Below are 25,182 nucleotides of genomic sequence, written 5' to 3'. Positions count from 1 at the left end.
GGTAACTGATGCAGAGAGACATTGCAATACATCAGTAGATTTTCAGGATTCCAAACTGAACAGAATATTTGCTAAACCAATGCATTGTCACCATATAATGTTCTCCTATGCAAGATAGTAAAACTATCTAATTTATTCCCTTATGTGGCAGTGACAGAGTAACAGGTCTCTCTTCTGGACAACATATGTACATTCATGTGCTCCACCATTACTACTGATGACGTGAATTAATTGAACACCATTGCAAATGCTTAATGTGCTCTCACAATGCGGGCACATTGCTCAGTTTTCTGTCCTGCAGAGGTGAACATCTGTATATGAACACCTCACCACTGCCATTTGTTGACACTGCATGGCAGGGATTGCAGCCATCAATCTATTTGTTCAACATTTCATCCATTGTTATTACTTCTCTAAAACCATAAAATCTCTTTTGCTGCTTCTTAGGATACTGAAGGATCTCTGCTTCCATATAAATAATATATATAATACAACATTGAGTCTGCAAGCGCAAGAAAGAGCACATAATGTGCAGCAACATTCTTGTTCCCTTCGACCTATCCAGGGGCCCACTGCACTAAGAGCCAGCAACTAATTGAATCGGAACTTCATATATCTTTTGTGTATTTGTGTGGCACATTTCTACGATAGATATACCAGCCGTTGAACATAACCGTATGTTCCTGCTAGACATTTCTGTGGCTTATCCTGCTTCGTGTATACAAAAGAAGTAGCCAGTGAGCAACGTTTGGCTGATAGTCAACAATGTTGATTAAATACATCATCTTCTGCCTGCTGTTTTAATTAAACCTTTAAAGGCAATCTTCGTATTCATTCCACTGTCCAGCCGTGCTTTCTAAACCTTATGATCTGTTGCCCATTGCCTCTAATTGTCAAATACCGTTGCGGCTGATCCATCCCTCTGCAGGGCCACTTTACCATATAACGCTTCTTCCAGTTGATCTTTTTTAGATGCATGACATCCCTCAAAAGACTCGCCGTGTCACACTGAATTTTCTCTCGTGCTAATCAGTGCCAGCTCGAGTCTAGTTACCCAGACTGAGCACTATAAAGACTATTCGACATCCTACATTGTTGGACCTCCATTTCCCAAGCTCTGACTTCTCCCACCACATTGATAACAGGTCCTATTACATAAATTCTTAGAGGACCTGTAGTAAGCTGGCTCTTTATATAGTATACCAAAAAGAGGCATACTGTGCAAGGAGTCCAGGCATTCCTGCATGAGTGGACAGGGCTTGCTCCAGCAATCCCAAGGTGCTATTCTTGGGGGTAGTGTAGTCAAGCAGCCTTAGGCTTATCAGAGAGGAGGGTTAGACATCTGCAAAATACACACACGGTCAATAAATGATGCACACAACTCAATAAGGAGATCCACACCAACTTACAAAAATAACATATCTTTATATATATAAGTTTTGAGATAGAAATAGTTCAAGTTTTCAGCTCCTCTGGCTTTCAATTTTTGGGTCTGGGAGAATGCAACAGTCTGGGCCTACATTTGCAACTAAGATATATTGAGATTTGGAGCGACTGTGGGTTTTCACAACTTAAACACTTCATCGCCCATAACAAAATAATATCCTGGCAAGAAATAATGGATAGGGCAGAAGGTTGTACAAAGCCCACATTTCTTGAATATATGCGGATAGTTCATTTTATTTCCAATATTGAGGGTATTTTGAATACTCCACACTATACCATGGTAGAACTCTATGACTTCAAGCTTTTGGGACTGGGGAAATGGTATTCTGTATTGCGGAAGGATGAACAGGCAAAGGGGATAGTCTCCCATATCGAAAAAATAGCAAGGGATACTGGTTGCAGATTTAGCCCTAGGGAATGGGAAAAAATATGCCTTCTAGGGCATAGGTCTCTACGTGCCGCTAATTTTAAAAGAATGTCCTTTCTATCAAGATGGCTCGCTTATTGGACCCCATCTATGATTCAGAAACGATATCCCGACCATCCCAATAGGTGTTTCCGCTGTCACCAGGAGGAGGAAGGAGGATGGCTACACATTTTTTTTTCTTGCCCGCAACTGGTACAGTTCTGGGGGGAGATTTTCAACGATTTGGGAGCAGTTATAGGCATGAGTGTTTCTCCCCAGGTCGAAACTGCATTATTCGGGTATTCAAGGGACGAGGCCAATTTATCTAGCTCCGACAGGGTTTTTGTAGCCATATCTTGTATGGTGGCGCGTTCCTTGATACTTCAAAATTGGAAATCTAAGGAGATTCCGAATCATTTAAATTGGTTTAATAAAATGAAAAGGATTTGGAAATTCGAAGAGGCATATGCCAAAAGAGTAGGGGGCATAAGGAAATATAAGAAAAACTGGAAAAAATTTGAAGAATTACTCCTACTCAAGGATAGGTCTTAGAGAGGGCGCGGATTTTCTAATTGTTAAAGAGCAATGCAGTTTTAATTACTAAATTATCATTGATCCCCAAATGGATTGGGGCAACGATTTTCTACTTGTATAAGTTTTACACTGGGGTCAATGATGTTAATGTTGCTCTCCTTTTTATGTGATTTTAGCAGCTTTTAAATGGTTGCCATCTGTATTTTGCACTTTACCCCGTTGCCTGATATTTTGTATTTTACGACTAAGCTTTGCTGCTAGTACAATTGCACTTTAAACAGTAATAATGTTACTAATACTGTATTCTAACAAGGCAGATTCTGGTTGCTTATGCATTGACACTTTAATTTAGAACCTAATTAGGTCCTTAGAGCTCTAAGATGAGTTGAGTTATATGCGACTCTGTAGTTTTATCTTGCATTTGCACTTCATTCGTCTATATTTTTGTTCGATGCTAAGAGTACTGTATTTGTCAAGGTTAACTCTGACTGCTATTGCATTGGGCACTTTAATCTGGATTTCAATTTTTGTCTTGAGTGATTTAAGATGAATCTTATGTCTCAGCTGAGTTATAAGTTAACTCGTAGTTATATTTTGCATTTGCACTTGATTTGCCAACTTGTCAATAGACAATGGAATGATATGTGACTGCCTACAAAATATGAAAATGCATAGCATTCTGTACTTTGCTTAGTAAGTAGTCTATCAACAACCAACATCAATGGTGGGTCTAATTCTGGTGTTTCAAATGTTGCATTTGCACTTTATTTGTGATGCTAAGAATACTGTATTTGCCAAGGTTAACTTCGGCTGCTATCGCACTGGGCACTTTAATCGGGATTTTAATTTTTGTCTTGAGTGAATCTTGTGTCTGTCTTGTGTCTTAGCTGAGTTATAAGTTAACTTGTGGCTACATTTTGTATTTGCACTTTATTTTTTAACTTGTCAACAGACAATGAAATTATATGTGACTGCCTATAAAATATGAAAATGCATTGCATTCCGCACTTTGCTTAGTAAGTAGCCAATCAACAAATCAACATCAATGGTTGGTCTAATTGTGGTGTTTCAAATGTTGCTCTCGAAAAATATGTATGTACCTTTTTGCTCTGCTCAATTAAAAAAAAAAAAAAATTAAAAAAAAAAATCGTTTTCAAAGGTCAACACTCAGTGTAATAATTTTCAGAAGCTGCAATGTTATCCTATGGGAGGAAAATCAAATACAGCATACAGGTAGAGTACAGCGACTTACGAGACCATTCACCTGGACTTAAGGTGAGTATAGGGCGAGGTCCAAGGCAGTATCAAGAGGTCACACAGGGTGGCACTCCGACGCCCAGGTGCAAACATGCAATACAGCATTGGGTGGCCAAGTTGGTCCAAGGGGCTCGGTCTTCATGAAAAGAGACTGCAGGTTTGGACTGGGAGGCCAATCTGGCTGAACCAACAGGGGGGCTCAGGCCTAGCAATGCTCAGGGATGTGGGGACACCCTCGGTCCTCTTCTCCACGGGCCAGGGGCGACTGGTATCTTTAGGCATCAGGTTTTCGTCACCGGGAGCACTTGCGGTCAAGGAGGCCTGCAAACATATGCTGCAGGCGGCGCCGGTGAGTCCACGGTGAGCAAGTCGAAGGTGGGTTTTGTCTCTGAAGGGTGGGGGACGATTGTGAGAAAGTGGCTCTGTATATACTGTTCCTTAATAGGTACAGGGTGTACAGAGTCCACAGTCCCCCAGGGTATGACAGAGGTTAAAGTTAAATATAACCTTACTCTCTAAAGTGGTAGCTTGGTCGAGCAGTAAGGCAGTATCAGAGGACAGTGTAAGGCATTTGTTGTACACACTCAGTCAGCAAATGGTTCCACACACTCAATAACTGAACTCTAGGCCAATGGTTTATATATAAAAAAAATATATGCTTGTTTTATTTTAGAACCAACACTTGGATTTAAAATATACTTTCTCAACAGGAGATGTTTCATATAAATACTTTTGCAATATGCAATAGACTTTAGTAAACAGTTACAAGTGGTTGCAGTAGGCAACTCTATTTTTAAACACAACAATACATTGAGCTCAATGGTAAATTCAAGTTATTTGCAACAGATTACTTTTTAGATTACTTTTGGAATTCCAGGACTGGATGCTAGATTCAGTCCTGGGTCAGTTCTCAGAATCAAGGGATGAAAGTCGACTTAAGTACTGTAATGATTTTTAACTAATATTTAGCTATTTTAAAAGTTGACAGGAAATATTTCAGAGAAAACAGTCAATGATTCCCTATGGAAGAAAATTCAGGTTACAGGTACAGTATGTTCTTGTTACTTTTGTAATCCAGTACTGGGTGCCTAGACTCAGTACTGGGACCTTTATCCAAAACAGGTAAGTAATTACGTTTTCAGATATTATACGATTTTTGAAGAATATTTAAAGATTGCAGAAATCGACACTTAGAAGAAATTTCACAGAAAAACAGTCAATGGTTTCCTATGGAAGAAAATTGAGTTAAGGGTAAGTACAGTTGTAGGTATTTTGCAGAGTCAGTGCTGGGCACCAAGATCCAGCACTGGGAGCTCACCTAAGAGCAGGTGAGTAAATTCGTTTTTGTCACTCGGCTGATTTTTGGTGAATATTTGAATATTTGAAAAGTCCACACTTAGAAGAAATTTCAGGAAAAAGCCAGTCAATGTTACCCTATGAGGAAAATAGAGTTTGTGGTTTAAGGGTAAGTACTCGACTGGTAGAGTTGAGGTTCTGGGCACAGACTCAGGGGTCTCCCAGGGTCAGGTAGGTACAGTTGGTTCACCCTCAGCGGCTCTAGGGCGGCCGGGTGCAGAGAGAGTTAGGCCCAATGTTATCCTATGAGGGATAGGGGGGCCTTGGTTGGTGGCTGCTGACGGGCCAGCCACGCGGCTGTGGGAGCTGGGCTCCTGGTCACTTACTCAGGGCAAGTGGGGAAGTAGGTAGGTGTAGAGTTTTCACTGCCAGGGCCACTCGGGCGGCTGGGTGCAGAGGGCTTTTGAGCCTTCGGGAGCTCAATGGATTTCAATGGGAAATCTCCGGAGTAGAAAAAGACTGCAAGCTCGGGGACGAGGACTCTTCAGGTGCCACCACCACTTCGAGAGGTAAGTTGGGTAGTTGGAGGATAGGTGGGTACCCCGGGATTGGGCACAGGGGGCCGTGGGGCGCCGCGTGCAGGGGTGCCTTTAGGTGTCGGGAAATCTTACCCTCTGTTGATCGCGGTTGGGGGGCACCTTGTTCTGAGGCTGCAGGCTTCTTCAGGAGTGTCGAGGGAGGTCCTTGGGTGCCGGACTCGGGGTCACAGTCGCCGTGGGGTCGTCCTCAGGGTCTTTGTTCACTCCGGCACTGGCCAGGCTCGGCTGGTGCAGAGTGTGCTGGGTTCGCGGTTCCGGGCTGCTGCCAGGGGTTAGAGATAGGTTTCGAGTAGAGCCTCTACTCATGGGAGTCCCAGGGGCTTAGAGCCAAAAGGTAGCCAAGTCCTCCGGGGTTGGTGAGGTTGCCAGCCACAAGAGATGCCGGGCTGGAGCAGGAGCAGGTTCGACAGGCCGGTAGGGCTGGGGCCAAAGCAGTTGGTGTCTTCCTCTTTTCAGCAGCTGCAAGGCAGGTCTTCTTTCTTCTTGCTCTTCGTAGTTTTGAATCTGGAATCTGGGGAAGGAAGGTTCAGGGTGCCCCTAAATACTAGATTTAGGGGCGTTACAGGTAGGTGAAGGGCAGGGACCAATGGGTCCCCGTCCTGGGGTGGGTCGACCCCCTATCCTGCCTCTCTCCTGTGGGAGGGGGGCAGTAGCCTAGTCCTGATAGGGTAGGGCTCCCCATCTTCAAGATGGCGAGAGCCCGGAGATGTGCTTCACCTCGCCTCCCCCACCTGAGGGGTGGGGTTGGCAGGCTGGCACATCCCCTGTCCTTATTTGGGGTTTCCGGCCAAAGCTTCCCGCCAGAATGGGGGGTTGCAGGGGCCTGGGGCAGCTCACAGAGGCGGCATGCCTTTGAAGCTTCCCCCTGCCCATCCTGGGGGAGAAGATTTAGCACCTCGCCCAGGATGTGCATTGTTGCAGGACCAGGAGAGCAGGGGCGCTCCTACCCAGGGGTCCAGCAACATGTCTGCTGGGTGGCAGCCTCAGAGCAGACGTGGATTTGTAGGTTAGGTTTAAGGGGGCACCTCTAAGATGCCCTCTGGGGTGCTGGGTACATTAAATCCCACACTGGCATCAGTGTGGGTTTAATGTGCTGAGAAGTTTGATACCAAACTTCAGTCTTTAGTGTTGGCATTATGGTGCTTTGGAGCTCGTGTTTGACGAGCTCTCAGCACCATGTACTCTTAAATGGCAGCACTGCACTTACAGGGCTCAGGAATGGAACTGGGCACTGTAGGGGCACAGGGCTCCTGCTCCTGTGCCCACACCATTGGCATAAGGCACCCAGCTAGAGGGGTGACTGATGTATGCCATGGCAGTGTAGGTGATGGGCATGGCACACAGGGATGTGTGCCATGTCGACTTTGTTTTTGTCTTGCACCCAAACACTCAGCCTGCTAAGGCAGTGTGTGTGTGTGTGTGTGTAAGGGTACAGGGCCTCTAAGGGTGGCACAAGGAGTGCTGCAGCTCTTAGAGGCCTTCCTTGGTCACAAAGCCCTGGGTACTTAGGGTACCATTTACCAGGGGCTGACATGTGGCCAGGGTTTGCCAATTTGGGTTTGGTTTGTTTTAGGGAAGGAACATAGGCCCTGGGCACCTGATTGGCAGGAGTCCAGGGCACACTCAGTCAAAGTACATTCAGCAATTCAGCAAAAAGTGGGGGCATACCATGCAAGAAAGATGGCACTTTCTCACAACGATGCTGGCACCTTTGGCCCACCTCAGCTCGGGCTCGGCAGCACGGGTGCAGTGGTGCTTGCTGGTGTCTGATTTCTGGTGTTCCAGAGTCCTCTCGGGTCTTTTTGGGTGCCTGCAGGATGGAGGGAAGCAGCTCTACTGCTTCACTGGAGTTTTGGTTCCTGAGTGAGGTTCTGGCCGGTCTCCCAGGTTTTGGAGACACAGCAGCTGCAGGGCAAGTCGTCTTTGGCGCAATTGTCAAAGTCTGCAGGCAGGCCGGCAGGGTTGGTGGCAAGTCATTTGCTGGACTTCTGTTCTTGCGACTCTTCACGTCCATCTTCTTCTTTCAGGTTGGCAGGATCTAATTATCTGGTGCCAGGGGCTCCCGTAAATACTGAATTTAGGAGTGTTAGGGGAGTGTAGGGTAGCAGCCAATGGGCTTCCTACCCCAGGGCTCACTAGTCCCGCTATATGACCACTTCCTGTGGGAAGTGAGCCTAACCCTGTCCCAGAGTTCCTAAGTTTGCCATCACCAAGATGGCAGACACTGAGATTTCGTCTTCACTTTAGGTAGCCCACCCTTGGTCTGGAAGTAGCCTGAAGGTGAACTCGCCTCTCTGACTATTAATTTTCCTTCCTTGTCCAGGCGCCAAATGAGCCCTTGCCAAGGGGGGTCGGCATCCTCTCATGTGAGGTAAGCTAGATTTGCATACCAAAGCCGGTGGGCTTCTTTGAAACTCCATGCCTGGGAAAGCTAATTTGCAGGTCATCCTGAGGGAGGGGTAGGGGGGTAAACACTTTCTGCCCTTGTAAGTCAGAAACTCGTCTGGGGTGGCAGGCTGGCTAAGAGCAGTCCGTGAGCACACCAGTAGTTGGTAGGTTTTTAGGGGGCACCTCTAAGATGCCCTCTGGATGCATCTATTAATAAGTAAAACACTGGCATCAGTGTGGGCTTATTAATATGAAATGTTTGATAAAAACATTTTGTGCACCCCAAGGAATGTGCTTCAGACACAGTCACTGTGGCGGGCTGCATGTTAGGCTCTCCTATGAGCCTAACAGCCCACTGCTGCAACACCGCCGGCCCGCCATAGTTTACAATCTTAATTCTGTGGGCGGGCACACTACAGCTTTGGCAGTCCTCCTGCGGACGGCGCAGTGGCGGCACCGCAGGAGGAACATGAAACTGGTAATAAGACCCTAAGCATTGTCAATAGTCAAAAACTAACTGGCTCATCACAAGAACCCTTTCAGTTGACAAGAAATGAACATTGCCCTCTCCCATCCTTTGAGTTATTGCCTTGGACAGAATTTCAAATAACTTTGTTAGTAACACAGTCCACCATTGCGAGTGTATTTTAGGGGAAAATTGCACAGGTCTTCTGACTCTCAGCCATGGATGGCTTAATACTTTCAATCAGGTTCAATACCAAACCATTAGATTTTAATTAAAAATGTATTTCAGTTGTTGGTGCTGTTTTTGCAATAGGGGCCAAATCAAACTCCTGAGATTCGGCTAACCAATAATTCACTTGTTCACGAGTATTATTCCACCCTCATGCCATCTCATGTCTTCTCTGCAGGAGCTGTGGGCCACCGATGTCCTCCGCGTTCAGGAGTTCATGTTCAACTTCCTGCGTGAACCATTAAGAGAGATTGAGGAACCTTACTTCACTCTGGATGAGGTGAGAGCCCAAGATGGTTGCTAAGAAAAGACTGTGGCCACATGGCTAGAAAAAATAATGAATATTCAAATCCTGGGCAGAGATTAAGTGGGGTTACAGTTGCCTCTATATTTCAGAATCACACATAAAACGCTAAGTACAGTTTATAGGTGCAGCAGTAGGTGTTGAAATCAGATGCTGAAATGGTCCAAGGAGGTGTCTCCATGCCATACCCTTTTGTAAACACAGGATCCTCCAAAATGTGGGATTGGAGATATCGCCTAATCTTATCTCTAAAATCAAGCTGGCTTTCTTAAAGGGTCCAAACAAATAATGTAACGTCATACCGTTCTTGATATGTTTGTAGCTTTGTAGTTTGGATGAAATTCACACATTGCTACCTCTGCTCACTGGAAACCATGGCATGCCTTTTTTAAGACATACATATCTTTTTACTGCATCACTCGCAAGGTGTCTCCACTTTTGTAAAGCTCCATCACACTGAACAGATTTCTCTACGCTATATAAAAATCCAAACAAAAAAAGGGTTTTGAATACCATTTTTCCTTTCCACTCCAGGGAGACTATGAGGGGGTAATGGCCATGCTGCTGACTTGCACTAATTTGTTACTAATACACTGACTCTTGAAATCTGTCATGGCTAGTTAACTTTGCCCAATGGCTTCCGGTTTGAGAAAGCCACATAATGTAAAAAAGGACTATAATTTAGCTAAACAAGTAAATAAAGAATGTGGAAAGTCCTTTACACTACCTTTTTACTTCTTCAGTTTCTGGTTCTGTATCATGTTTTGCTTCTGGTTGCACCAATTGGAAATGGGCCCAAGTCTTGGAAGATACAAGCCTGGAACATAAAAGCTTGGCTCATTCAGCTATTCTATAAATTGGTATCCATACTGAGTGCTGCCCTGAAAAGCTGTTAGGGGCCAGCACAGAAACACGTCTTCAGCTAGGCACTGGATTTAAATGCATGTGTTGTGCATAGGCTTGTTATCTGGGTGGTTCAGCTAGGCACTGGATTTAACTGCATGTGTTGTGCATAGGATTGTTATCTGGGTGGTTCAGCTAGGCACTGGATTTAAACGCATGTGTTGTGCATAGGCTTGTCGTCTGGGTGGTTCAGCTAGGCACTGGATTAAAACGCATGTGTTGTGCATAGGCTTGTCATCTGGATGGTTCAGCTAGGCACTGGATTTAAACGTATGTGTTGTGCATAGGCTTGTCGTCTGGATGGCCTCATACCAATCCTTGAGATATACTTATTTCACACCCTTGATACCAAACTCTGCCTTCACAGGAGAATTGAGTAGCAAATTTTTCCTCCTGTTGGCTGATATGTGAGAGATCTTGCGCGACCAACTCAGTTGTGTCTCACTGAGTAGGCACTGCACATCTAGAAGTGTGATTTTGCTTTTGTTCAACCTCAATGTTGAGATATACCTTCAAGCAGTCTAACACCTCGGAGTAGGATTTTTTGTTAAAATGTCATATTTTGATACCAAAGGTTGTTTGCCTTGGTGCTACTGCAAAACAAAACCTATTCAGTGTGGTGCATTTTTTGCACCTTTTATAGGACCAAACCTATGTAAGGGGCAAGGACGGTGCACCATGTGACACAGTTCAAGAAGTTTCCAGTCTTGTGAAGATAAATCTTTTATTCTTTTTCAATCTTAAAAATAAGGCACAGCCAACGCGTTTCGTTCCTACGGAACTTCGTCAGGGCTTCTTGTACAATCTTTATACAGGAAATACTGTCAATCTGTTTCCTTTTAAAGTCCTAATAATCCAAGTATTATAGTAAATCAATCTCAACATATAGTGGGGCAAAATTAATCCCCAAGGTAGAATAACCAATCAGTCCCACCCGTCTACATATTTCTTTTCTGGTGAGTCTCCCTGGTCGCCTTGATATAGGTCCAACCGCGAAAAGTTCCAGCAAGTTTAAACCTATGTAAGGGTCTGAGTCAGAGGAGAACAGTATGCGGGGGTCTGGTCTGCAACCCAAGGTATCCCAAAACTTCAAATTGGCATTTCTAGGTGTCTGATTTTCCAGTTCTGTGTCTAGAACATTTACAAAATGCTCATTGTGATGACTCCAGCGAGAACTCTAAAATGTGACAAGTTGTTGTGGCGTCATGCTGCCCTCGAACACTCGTAACTGGGACAGCAATAATCCGGTGATGACATTTAAGTTTCAGGTCTGACTCCTGTGAATGGCTTGTAGGGCGAGACACAAATGCGCGCCCATGCTAATCTGCTAAAGAACAGGTTTGACAAAATTGCACTAAATACACAGAAATAAACAACAGCTTGCCATTCTGCTGTTTGTTGTCTGTTGAATGATTTCCAGCACTTGTTTTAGCTGTTTGTGACCAGCGTGACGAGGCTTCATTCTTGGAACTAGTTTATAAAGTACATTTTTCAATTGTGGCTTGTACATAAATACTCTTCTATCATAAACGTTATAGTGAAATAGCGCCTGCCTTTTAGCATGTGATTGTATTGCACTTTCTTATCTCAGGTGAGTCGCGGTTTTTCAAACTACTCCTTAAGTAGAGGGGCGGAATGTATCACATGTTTTGTTGCAATGCACAGGTGTGAAGTTGAACCGAAAAGGAGCCGGGGATAGGATACTTTCATGTGAGAGCTGATGTATAGATGGGTACAGAGTGTGTGAGCGCAGTCACAAATCGGAAACAATGCTCAAACCGTAATGCTGCTGGTGTGACGCTGTGCTCATGCAAAAATGGAGATTAGACATGGTCATCCTACTGTTTTAATTGCTCTCTGTCATACAGTGTCGGCCTATTTGAGAATGACACAATGGAAGACCTCAAAAGCTAAAGAATCTTCCATTGGTGGTGCAGGCTTCCATTGACTGTAGTATAAGTTCTGGTGGTTTACCTAGGAAGGGCTGTGGAGCGTCCCATAGGAATGGGCATTATGCACCCAGCCACTGACTATGCTGTGGGGTTCATCACAAGTGGCTTCGTAGGAACCCTTAGGAATGGGTGTTATAGAAGCTGCCGTAGCACATACTCTATGGAAGTACGCCCAGGAGCAGCAACCACATAACTCCGTAGAATGGGCATTATGCAACCATTCATGGTGTGTGCGTTGGGGTTCTATCCTGGACCGGCAGAGGAGCAACGAATGGGTATTATACAGCCAGTCCCTGAATATGCTCACAGTTCTACCCAAGAAGTGAAACCGTTACAAATGGGCAATATGCAACCAGCTACTGTACGTGTTCTGATGAGTGGTAAAGAAACCCATAGTATTGTACAGCCGATCATAATGCCCTGTGGGGTGCTCCCAGGAGTGCCATAGAAGCAGTTCGTATAAAATGGTTTTTGCAGCCAGTCACTGTTCTTGTGTCCTCCCAGAAGCAGCAGGGTAGTAACCCGTAGAATTATAAAATAAATAATGCCTTGGGATAAATCCAATATACAATTAGATGAAGAGGTAGTTAAATTATCTCTTCCTAAACACCTTATTTTTGTTGAAAAAGCTATATTTTTATTTCAATCCAGAGTCAAAGGTAACGCGTCGACAGTTAATTTGAAGACACCCATATGAATTTAAATATGATCAAATAGACAAAGAATACTCAATAAGTGTATGGTGGAAGAAATAGCCCTTTGAGTTTCTTTAAAAGAGTGATCTTCGTTTTAGGAATGCTGGTGTGAAAAAGTATTGAATGCATCCACATTGATTAGTAGGGCAAGGAGAAAAGTGTAAAATGTAAATTTGAGGTATAAATATGTGTATATATGTATAATTTCTATAAAAAAAGACATACACGTGATGTAAAATGTATAATAAATAAGAAAAAACTTTTTGATACATACAAGTCGGTATACATTTTTTGCTGGATTACCTTTGACTCTGGATTGAAATAAAAATATAGATTTTTCAACAAAAATAAGGTGTTTAGGAACAGATAATTTAACTACCTCTTCATCTAATTGTATATTGGATTTATCCCAAGGCATTATTTATTTTATAATTCTGTTTATTTACCCAGATGCCAGAGGGTTAAATGGGTACACCCCCCTCCCCCCTTTTTTTGAAGAGGGTAGTAACCCGTAGGCAGGGGCGTAGCTTCAGGGATGGTGGTTGGGATGTTATACCCCACTAATAAATGTATTTTCTGCTAAATATTGGGTACATGTCCTTTGAGTCAGGTATGGTGAGGTGTCAGTCGGAATTCAACAGGGCGTTTTACCTACACAGCAAAAACACACACGCTTTTCCTTTTCTTGTTTTGAAAGTCTTAGGCAATGTTGATTATTTTACAAAATGACGTTTTCTCTCACTTAGTACCCCTCCAATCCGCATTTGTCTCCCTTTCCATTGCTCCTTTAGCCCCTCCCATGCGCCTTGTTTGTCGTATAATGTATTTTAACATTGTAGGCAAGCGCCGTTGTTGGATAATCTTAAGCTCACACCACCCCTATCTTACTAACCAAGCTACTTCTCTGCTGATAGGAAAGGCAATTGCACAACCAAGTTTGGTCTATTCTCCACAGGTGTGCGGTTCAGGATGGGTGCTACTAGGTGAGCCTAAATTGTTCACTAAGTGTGTGGGAGGGTCTAGTTATATTGCATTACATGATGCAATAGGTCTCGCCTTTAATTAAGTTAAAGCCATTTGCTTTGCTATACATTGCCATTAGCAAAGCAAATGGCTTTAACGTAAAGGCGAGACCTATTGCATTTTCAATGATTGTTCTTTGTAGGATTAGTCATTGCTGTGTTTTTAGGTACATGGAGTAATTCCGTACCAAGATATGCACGCTTAATTGGTAAAGTGAATCAGATTTTTTTTTGTAACGAGGCATGTATGTGAATTCAAATCGGTAGCGGTAACTTTGCAGCGCAGAAGCAATGGGCACGTTAATTTTGCACTGGTCAGTACAGTTATTCAAAGTATATTTGTTGGTTGGCAGTGGCCATAAAAAGTGCACTTTGAGTTACCGGGCTAACAGGAGCCAAAATCCATTATATGTTTTTACTCTGAATATGTAACGTGGCGCGTCATTTCCGTGGTGATCAGTGTTTGGAGGTTGGCATATATATACATACATTCATAGGAAATTTACGGTTTGCTGTAATTACCCTGGTATGGAAAGTACTGGGTCCAGATTAGCTAGTGCGGAACACCCGGAAGTAGTTAACCACTCTACAGCCCCAGTACAACCTCATGATTCCAAAAGCCCGACCGGTCGCCCTCGAAGAGATTGTATTTTGGGCGCTCGCTCCCTTATCCCGCCCGTAGGACGTTCTCAGGGAGCCAAGGAGGCCTTCCGCGGATCTCCATCTGAACGGTCTCTGATAGTCTGTTTCGCACTTTATCAAATTCATTTACAGCACAATCCTGCCACCAGCTGGCTATATCGAGGAACTCCAGTCTCTTCCACTCAGCACTCAAACATGGCTCGATAAGCGCGAGACCGTTATGCCAGAAGACACTTTTATCTCTTCTTGGCAGATTTGTATGTGTGTGGTCGTGTAAATAGAATCCTCTATACCAGCGCGGTTATTGTAGTGTTTGATGCACCTGAACACCACTGATGCTGAAATTAATTCGGCTTCTGTTCAGGAGGAGCCGGAATAGAGAATCCAGGGCGAACTGTAGAAGGCGCACAATGAGCGCAGTGTTGGAAGTTTACTTGCACAGGCACCAATATTGATTATGGTAACAGTTATGTGTAACATGTAGACCTCCATAGCGCAGTCATATCCTTCTGCCTGCAGGTAGATGTTTTAGACTGTACAAGGTATACTAGACTGTAGAGAGTATATTTCATAAGCTTTTGTTTTTCCTTTTTTTTTTTTTTTTTTGCAGTTTCTTACCTTCCTGTTTTCCCAAGAGAACACCATCTGGGATTCTCAGCTGGATGCCGTGATCCCGGAAAACATGAATAATCCCCTGTCCCATTACTGGATCTCCTCATCTCACAACACGTAAGGCTCCTTTTCACCTCGCTGAAAACAACATAGGACATGGACTGTCTATTGACATTGCTGAACTCTCACACAGTGATGTGTGTGGGTATGATTTAGGTATATGTATGTATTCTGATACCTGTATGTTAAAATTCTCTTGGCCAAGGATTGCATGATCTCCTTTACACCTGCTTTTCTACTTGCCTATGAGAAGGGCACTGTAGGTTCTGTTGAGTTAGTGTCTAGAACATCGCTGAATTTAAAAAAGCACATCCAAGCATTACGCAGCCATTCGGGTCGGAATGATGATTGGCGTTTGCAGAGATGACCATTCTGTGAAATTCATGGCACTCACCCAAGCCCAGCCCTCCTCCTCCTGCCAGGCAGGGTCTTTAAGGGTGTTTAGAGTGCCCTCAGTGTGCTCTTTTCCCAGACCGGGGGCTCAATCCTATTGCCCCCAGAGCATTCTAGGTATGGCAACCTTCTCAGCAACCCCAAATAATTTTGCCTAAGCTCTACTGACGACGGATAACAATCCCGAAACACGTGTATAGAGATGGCCAGTAAAACTATGTATTTAATCGAGACTATCTTGCAAGCATCCACGCTTGATGAACTGCATTGCCCATGATGCACAGGGGCGACCCGCTGAAAAGTGTAAGCAGTGTGATCCCACTTTGGTTTCCTGATTCTGAAGTATAGCTCTGCGGATGTCCATGTTTCTAATAGTGCTAATAGAACTTCCTCTTTTTTTCTTTCTTCTCAATTAGGTACTTGACAGGTGATCAGTTCTCCAGTGAGTCGTCTTTGGAAGCGTATGCCCGCTGTCTCCGCATGGGTTGCAGGTGCATTGAGTGTGAGTATTCGGTGTAATTGTGCCCCTGTATAAGCTTATGTGTTATGTATTGGCTGTCAGCGTTGTGCTTCTCACCATAAGTCTCGTATACATCTCCTGACTACAAGTCTCTATATACACCCTGAGTGTTTATTATTGTGGATTGTTGTTCCTCTCAATGAGCACTGGTATAACCCACAAAGTGTGATTAAGTGTAGTCTCTGACAAAACATCTGTGTATGACCCCGAAGTTGAGAATTGTGCCAGGCTTTCTCACCAGGTTTTATTCCATCTGCGTGGTCCAAATGTGTTTTCCTTTCTTATTTTGTTATTCTTTTATCAGATACTATTTTCATACTATTCTTAACATCAGTCAGTTACTATTCCCTACCCTCCCTAATTTTTTCGTAATCCAATCCTAGGCAGTTTCTAAGCAATCACAATCACCGCACGACAGTCGAAGCCACTCCTCGGGTGGGGGTGGATGCTGTTCCTATGCATGATAAAGGTAAATAATATTTTGTTCATCCTATTGTGCTTCTCAGGGGCCTTCAGCATCGCAGTCTGTGGTAGGAATTCTCATTTTAGCAGGGTCTGACAAGCTGTTTAGTTAGTTTCCCTTTTATTCCCTGGTTGATGAAATTCATACAGATGTATTGCTTTGTGTGATGGAGTAGCCCCCAAAGTGCATTTCTGTCCCTTGTCTCTGTTTGACAGCTTTATGGAATTCTATTAGATGGCCCATGCAATTTCATTTGTAAGCATGCAAGTGACACCCACTTTGTCAACTTGTCTTCACTGATGGTGCCCTGGGAATTTACCTTGATGCAATCCAGAAGAGGATGACTTCCAACTTTTTTCTTTGTTTGAGTTAACAACCCTATCCAACCACCAATATGCATGACTGGCTAATTGTTTCCTTCTCATGAGAGTACTACCCCAAACTCCATTATTTCCTCACTCATTCAAATAACTGGACATCACTTTGAAAGCCTCTGTAAACATCAGTGTGCGCGTTTGCAAAACATTTCTAGCAGTCTCTGCTACTTCAACTTCATTGCAGAATAAAACACTTCATCCTTCTAATTCAGCTCTGTGGTTTAGATCCTAATTAGCTCATGATGTAAGAATCCCTCTATTGACTGGCAGTCCAGCTCCTCTCTCTTTTGAATGCCTGCCCCTTGTCTCAGAAAAAGCACATTTTCACCTGTAAATGTGTTTCTTTGCTGCCCCTGAAAAAAATACCAACACCACTGAGCTCTTAAATCCTACATATGTCTTTCCTGTCAGTGCCTGTACTGTCTTCACATGTGCCTCCATCAGTGTTAAGAGATCAAGTTGAAGAAACCGAGCAACATACCTGGCAAACAATTTATATCGGTTGCAACACTTGGCCTCCTTTAATCTGTCAGCAAAAATGTCCTTTCTGATGATCCTTTAGAGGAAATGTGGAACACCATCCAAGAACTTCACAGCCGCAGCTTCCACAATTTGGAACTCTCGCCATCACAGCATCAACTTACCTCCTGACTTGCTCTCAGACATTTGTCAGTCAGTCAGTCATAAGCTTTTATTCGATATGCAAGATATCTTATAAGCATAATAAAATACAATCATTACAATATACAAAAAGAAACATTGCTACAAGAAGCCAGTATAAAGATCATAAAAATGATAAAAGGACATGGAATGCCCGTTTCTAAATTAGCTAAAAAGGAATTAAACAGCTGCTGACAATCTCTTACAACGAATAAGCCAAAACTGCTTTAAAAATGTTGCTGTTCCGCACACTATGGGGGGGGGAAGTGTCCGTGGTTAGGATACGCAAGGCTACTCGGTGGCTATGTGTGCCCATATTCCGACAAAGAGGTTTCAACTAATAACTCCTAGGCCTTGCATAATCCGGACATTCAAATAGGACATGCACAATGGACTCAACCCTGCTCGGGCAACATGCACAGTTGGGAGAAGTGCGGGCCGCTGATGTCCAATTCGATACCACAGCACCAAGGGGGAGGGATCCAACTCTAAATTTAAAATAAAGGGCTCGGTCGAAGGGGAGGGTGATCAAATCCAGGTAGGGTTCAAAAGCCACAATGTCTTTGATTTGTAAAAAGGCGACAGTGGACTTGCAGTGGTTAGAGTTTGTAATTAGACGCTCCGCAATCCATTTCCAGTAAAGCGCCTTGACAACGTCTTTTGGAGGGGCTGAACGTGATGCCCAATGATCTCCTAATCCAATCTTCTCCAAAAGCTTTTTAGTTTCTCTTAACCATCTTATCTTAGCCCAACCCCCCAGACTCATTATTTCCCCCAGAGCATCCGCATAGGATTTTAGTTCTTCACCCCTCCAGATTCGTGTCCACAGCAGGAGCGGGCGAAGCTGGGCCTGATCTTTGATGTTTTTACAGCCCGTGTCCAACCACACTGGTACAGATGGTGTGCTCAGTGGAATGGAGATAATGGATTTCAATATCTTGCTCTCCGTTGTCACTAGGGCATCCAATCGGCAGTGGCCCCACAGTTCTGCCCCATACAAGGCTGATGACACTACTTTAGCCTTGTAGATATCAATTACTGGGGTAAGTGATCTCCTAGGTGAGGCCCTGAACTCCCTCATGAGAGCTCCTCCTACTCTCCTATGGTTGAGGACCATTTTGTTAATATGATTTGCCCAAGACATCCTATCCGTAATCCGAATGCCGAGATAATCGAATTCGGATACTTTCTCCAAGGGAATCGAATTAAGTGTGGGTGGACGGCCCAGTTTCTTAGGAGGATTTAGGACTAGATATTTTGTCTTGTCCACATTTATTGTTAAGCCTTTTGCAGCACAGAACTCCTGGAATCGCGTTAGCAATTTCTGGAGGCCTTGTGGGGTCTTCGAGATCAGGAGCGTATCGTCCGCAAAAAGCAGGGTGGGGATACGAACTCCTCCAAGACAGGGGGCGTCGGCTGGTTCTTGTTGGAGATGTTTTACCACCCCATTCACATATAGTGAAAATAGGGTGGGTGCCAAGACACAACCCTGTCTAACGCCCCTGGACACTGGTATCTTCTCAGTGAGCTCTCCATTTTTACCCCAACGGACCTGTGCAAAGGTATGGGCATGAAGGCTAATGAGTAGGGACAAGATGTAAGGGGGTAGTCCCAACTCATAAAGCACCCTCCAAAGCTCTTCCCGGGGGACTAGGTCAAAGGCAGTCTTCAGGTCTATAAAGGCCAAATAAAGACTACCCTTGCCCAGTTCCACCACCTTCCATCCCAGTAGTACCAGCCTAAACACCTGCTCTATTGTCCCCATACCAACCCGGAAACCTGCCTGAAAGTCTGATAGGATTTTATTCTCCTCCACCCAGTGGAGAATCCTTCCAAGGATAGCTTTACCAGCTATCTTTTGGGTCGAGTCTATCAGACTTATAGGGCGATAGTTCCCCGGTGTTTCCCTGCATCCTTTTTTATAAATCGGGACCACCACCGCCCCTTTCCAGGATTCTGGCACTGCCCCTCCCATCATGATGTCGTTTAGGAGGGCTGCTATGACCCTTGCCCATTCCGCTGGGTATGCCCTCATAAGGTCCCCCGGAAGGCCATCAGGGCCTGCTGCCTTGCGAGGCGCTACCCACCCTATAACTCCCTCAATCTCTAAGGGAGTGAAGAGATCAAAGGCATGGGGTTCAATTGCTCTTGTAAGGTCCATCCCCACGTTCAATTCCCCATCTGGGGGGAGGTATAGGGACCCAAAGTGTTTTACCCAACTTTGAGGCGGGATGTTGCAGGGTCTCACAGATGCATCGGGTTTATTCCGTGTGCTTATGAGATTCCAAAAGGCCCTTGAATCCCTGATTTTACTAGCCTGGAGCAGGTCTTCCCAGAATTTGTCTTCCCATTCCCTCTTTGCAAATTTAAGGGACTTATTATAGGCCTTCCTTGCTTCCTGTATCACACTACGGGACTTGAGTTTAACCGCCTCAACTAACTTGGCCTTGTAAACCCTGCATGTTTGGGTATACCATCCATCGACTTGTTTTTTAGATTCTTTGTTACCCGGCTTGTTAGGGTATAAGGTAAACACGTTAGTTAAGGCTACAACCAGGGACACAAAAAGCCCACTCACTTTACCCACCTCTTCTAAGGAGGTTCCGAGGGATGTTACCGCATGGTTTAAATGGGATTGAATTTCCCCTACCTTTGCCTCGGATAAAACCAATTTCGCCCATTTTATTCGCCTACCACATGGGGAGACTTCAGACTCATCCGGGAGTGCGGCTACCGGGTTAATATTGTCTTTCCTTAAGGGGCGCCACCACTGGTCCATACTTAAGGAGAGTGAATTGTGGTCACTTTCAGTCGTGAGGACCACCTGCATGTCCCTTACATAAGACCATAAGTACACATCTATTAGGAAATAATCTAGCCTAGAGGTGTGTCCTGGTCTATTGTACGTGTGGGCACCCCCCCCTATCCGAGGATGTCCTCCCATTAGCTGCCCTTAAATTGAATTCAAGGCTCAGGGCGTATATCTGGAGCGCCACTTCTGTCCACCTTCTAATCGGTGGGATTTCCAATACCGGGATCCCCAACCTGGTATCCTCCGCGTCTTGGTCGAGGGAAAGGTCCGAGCCCAAGGGCTCGAACGTACAGTTCATATCACCTGCAACCAATGAACGAGTCTTATATGGGGTATTATTTAGCAAAGTCTCGAGGAGATATATTACAGAAGACTTTCTCCCGCCCTTGGTTCCCCGGGCATAAACATTATAAACATTTAAAACAATTCTTCCCCTTTGATCTATTAGGGTGATGTTTTGTATGTCAGGGGAACCTGTGGGGAACTCCACTACTCTGCAGTCTAAAGAAGCCGCAACCCAGATGAGAAGGCCGCCCGAGGGTCGCCCTCTCCCTGATTCCGAAACTTGCGCAGGGGAGGAATAGGAAGAGAAACCCACCCTATGGACCGGCACCAAGCTCCATGTCTCTTGGAAAAGGCACAGGGAGTGCTCATCAACCCAAGCAGCGAAATCCGGTAGAGCCAGTTTTCTTGCAATCCCTGCGACATTCCAGCTGAAAACCTTAAAGGCTAGGTCCGTCACAGCTGAAGTGTCGCTGGGCACCGGAATGCCCCTGTCTATGGGGCCCCTCGGAGGTATCTGGGGGGAACAGGGATCTTGTGAGGTGTATATAGGGTCTCCTATCCCACTTGCAAGGTTTGATTGGGTGGGTGATACTCCTGCTGGGTCTACTCTTCTCCCACTTTCCAGTCAATAGGGCCCTGGTGCCCACAATTGGTTCTCCCTGGTACCCCCCGAGACCCCAGCCCAGTTTTGACCAAAAACAGGGGAACTTGAGCTTCCTCCTGTTGTGCTAACAATTTGCCTGGGGTAGAAATAAGAAAGATCTACCACTTTAACCCCCGGAGCCCCCATACTTTTAATGGGAGTGCAAATCGATGGTACTACTCTTGGGTCTTGGAAATTTATAATTATACAATCCCCCTCCTCCGTTTTTTTCCCCTGCCCTACCCAACCCACTCTGCGGACACTTAAAATAATACCATCCATACCCAACGGAATTGGCTTGTTTGCCTTCAGCCAGTGGATACACTTATTCTTGAGTGATTGGTGATTTTCCAACTGGCCATCCTTTAAAGGGGGCACATTAACCATGACAGCAACAAAAGGTTGACAGTCTGGTGGGAGGTTTACTGGGGGGGTCCGTCGTACTAAATTACTGGAGGCCAGTAAGGGGATAGTTGAGGCAGTAGGTTGGGACACAGACCTGGGGGCATTCCCTGTCGCTAACCCGTTGGATTTGCTGCATGACCCTAGTTTTTGGGAGTCTTCCGTTTTGCCACTAGCTATCTGTGGCTGATTTTGTGGAAGAGGCTTAGATTTATTTTTATCAGGCTCTAAAGATGATGATGGACCCTTGTGTTTTGGCCCTGCTTTGGGGCGGGGAGGAGATTTAAGGGCTAAGATTAGTGGACTATTAGAGACAACTTTATTTAGACATATTGGGGGCTTAGGGTCTCTCTGAAATGGTGGTTCATTCCCCTTTATGCCCAAGTCCTTATTTTCAGTCACTCTGGTTATTTGTTTCAATGTTGTTTTGAGTGAATGAAACCCATCAAGCGTTGATTGCTCTAATTTGTCTATCCTCTCCCCTAGCCCTTTGACTTGTATTAGTAACGGTTTCAAGAGGCTATATACCTTCTCAAATATGTTTTCAACTGTTACTGAGTCAGAGAGCTTTGATACCTTGGGAGTATTGGCGTCAGGGTGTAGCCCCTTGGGAGAGATCAGAACACCCCCTTCTATGTCGATTTCATTCACTATGGGGGTACCCCTTGTGGATCTCGTACCAGATCCGGAAGGCTTTCTTACTCTTTGGTAAGGAGCGGCCTGCCTCACTAGACAACCTTTTTTACGTTTTCGTTGCTTTTTGCTTAGAGGCCTATTCTCCTGCCTAGTATCGGGAGTTTGGGTGTTTGTGGAAGCCCTCCCTGACCCCCCTTCTGGTATATCTGTGGAGGGAGTGAGCGATTTTGGAGGTTCAGGATCACTAATGGCTTCGCTTGGGGAATTAAGTAATAATGGTGTGGACAGCTTACTAAGTCCACCGTCTTCCACTGTAACTATGGGGAGAAGAGCGGCCAGGTTTTCCAGCCTAACCATGTTTTGCTCTATACCAACCAACTGAGGGGGGTCTGTAAAAACACCAGACACACTAGGAGGGGAAACAGTTAGAACCCGGACACCGGCCGGTGTAGGCGACTGGGCGGCGGCCCCCAAGGATGAGCGTCTTGAGGGGAGGTAGACCTCGGATAAGCGCCGCTCAGACATAGCAATCTCCTTTTCGATCACCGCTGCCACCCTGGTGATAAAACGGTCCATAGTTCCTATGACAGGGCTCGCGGCATTTGGCCCCCTTTCGCCGTCGCTCCTAAGAAGCTTTCCAGAGCGAGTAGACATAGTTTCAGGGAACAGAACGGGGGCACACACCGGGCGTATGTACTCACTGTTAATGGGATGGAACGGGACGTGGCCCAGCCCAGACTCCTCGGGCCTCTGAGGGCCCGCTCTTTGCCCGGTCTTCGCTCCGGGTTGAGCTCCGCGCGCGTCCCGCTAGCGCGTTCAGGGATAGGCCACGTTATATACCAATAAACAGGGAGGAAAGGGGCGGGAAGAGGACACAGCTGCGCAAGATCACGGGGCTGCTGGTCCTCGCAGTCCCGTCAGGAGAAATAATCCGCAAGGGTTTCAGGGCCAATGTTCCGCTATCCTCAAGGCACAATAGAGACAACAAGGTCCGGGAAATACACCACGCTCCTCTCACTGCGACCGGCACCCGCGAAGCGGGGGCCGGGAGTCGTTAAGAGCGTTCAGGCAGCAGGGGCGGGAAGAGGACACAGCTGCGCAAGATCACGGGGCTGCTGGTCCTCGCAGTCCCGTCAGGAGAAATAATCCGCAAGGGTTTCAGGGCCAATGTTCCGCTATCCTCAAGGCACAATAGAGACAACAAGGTCCGGGAAATACACCACGCTCCTCTCACTGCGACCGGCACTCAGACATTTGTTTAAGTAATCCTTTTCCATGGATTTATTGACTCATTTCCCTCTAAAACTTACTTCAAGCTGTCTTGTTTATCAGTCTGTGATACGTAAGTAACTGGACTTGAGAAGCTATTTATTCTTCCTTCATGGCTATCCTGGCTATTTACCCTTGTTTTGCCATATTTTCACCATTGTGTTGCCACATTTCTCTTTGTTGCTCTTTGATTGTAAAGTACGGTGACACCTTTGGGTGATGTAGTGTGAGAGCCAAACCCCAATAATTTACTGAACACCAATAATTTACATTCTCCGATTCTTACCGTAGACAGTTTGGTTTCGCCATTTTAGTTGATCGAGCAGCAAGAGACACCACCGTCCCCAACATTAAACCTACTCAAACGGATACACTGGGACCACTCAATAACTGAGTACCAGATCAAATTTTTTTTTAAGGTTTATTACAGAATTCTTATTGTAAACAATGGGGGAAAATGCATAGATTGCCATGAAGGCTCGGATAAAGAACACAAAATCAGAAATCGGAACAAACATCTCATCATTTAAGCAGTTAGACTCTCCAGATTTCAAGAGTCAAACTCACGAAGAGTACTGACCGCAATCTAAGTGATAAAAAGAAAGTCTCAAATAAATTGGAGAGAGTCTCAGGTGGAAAATGACGTCAACCCTGAACCTTAAAAATTAGGAGTTTTTGTAGACATTTTATAAATAAACAGTTAGTAATTCTGCCGATTCCGCTTGACATGACCATGGTTAACTAGCATTGGCAATTCATAAGAGACATCATAATAATTAACACTCTTAGCACTAATCCTTTTATTAAGGAACAAGAAATGTTCTGTTTGCCTCTTCAGCTATTGTACTCCGGAGATGTACGATTCATTATGAAACATTTCTCCAACAAAAGCTCATACAGTTATGTTCTTCTGCAGGCCTACCTTAGAACGTCCAGCGGAAAGCCTTCAAAATGATACATGAAGTTGAAAGTTTCATTCACAATACACGCTTTCTAAGGACAATCCGCATTACATCCTAGCACTCTGTGCTCCGTGGAAACTGTTGGGGGGGAAGACTTGCAGCCGGTCACTGATTGGGAGCGGGGAGAATGAGTGGGAACAAGATGAGCAGAACGCGAGAAACTTCATCCATTCTAATGTTTAATTAAATATCAGCAGTGTTAGTTGTCAATAGTACTTGGTATGGCCCTTTCCCCCTTTCATCGAGCCAGCCCTTATGAACAAGCTAACTAACTGCAACTCAGTCACCTGCTTTCAGTCTATGCCTGGGTATGTCCTTGTAATCTTCAGTAGCCACATTCACCTGATGAGAGACAGATTTTACCATATCTCCATGACCTTTGCAATATTCTAGCACAATGTCATCGGTTATTAAAACTAGTGCAGCTGAAGGTACAGATGCAAGCGTCATTGCAAACCTGTTTGATTTCTTGACCCTTTTTCAAATTACCTTGTCTGAACCATCATTGCTTTCTCCTTTAGCTTCTTCTGCTTTGCCTCAAAATAATCATTACAATTTTTCACCAAAATCTCATCTGCTGTTCGTTAGCCAACACAATTTTCTCTGCTCAATATGATTACTAATATTCGGACTCAATTGATTCATGAATGCAGAAAGAAAACCACTAACTCCATTTTTGTCTGTATTTTCAACTCCATTCTGTTTCTTGCAAATGTGCATCAATCTTTCATAAAAAGAATGCACTGACTCCTTTGGTTCTTAGGTTATTCTCTGAAGCTTATGTCAATGTATATCCTTTTCCGGAACTCACTTTTTCAAATAATCATTTACAGCCTTATATTTGTTTGTTACTTCTGTAGCCAACACATTATTAGGACCATGTCTAGCTGGTTCCTGTGTCGACCATCAAACAACAACCTTACATTCTATCCACAAATCTCCTGGAACCA

The 25,182-nt window shown here is 44.8% G+C and overlaps 1 protein-coding gene across 4 annotated transcripts in view; it reads left to right on the top strand.

Annotated features, from left to right (window-relative positions):
- The window catches only part of PLCG1 (phospholipase C gamma 1), a 398,460-nt gene that overhangs the window by 252,208 nt on the left and 121,070 nt on the right, over positions 1–25,182 (top strand). For all 4 annotated transcript variants that reach the window (XM_085619110.1, XM_085619111.1, XM_085619109.1 and 1 more), the window contains exons 9-11: positions 8,799–8,900; positions 14,749–14,867; positions 15,620–15,705. In XM_085619110.1, the coding sequence (XP_085475236.1) occupies positions 8,799–8,900; positions 14,749–14,867; positions 15,620–15,705 (307 nt within the window). The remainder of the gene's footprint in view (positions 1–8,798; positions 8,901–14,748; positions 14,868–15,619; positions 15,706–25,182) is intronic.

This window comes from Triturus cristatus, chromosome 7, assembly GCF_964204655.1.
Source record: "Triturus cristatus chromosome 7, aTriCri1.1, whole genome shotgun sequence".
NCBI lineage: Eukaryota > Metazoa > Chordata > Amphibia > Caudata > Salamandridae > Triturus > Triturus cristatus.
Note: the sequence above shows the minus strand (reverse complement) of the source record. Positions and strands in the feature narration are given on the sequence as shown.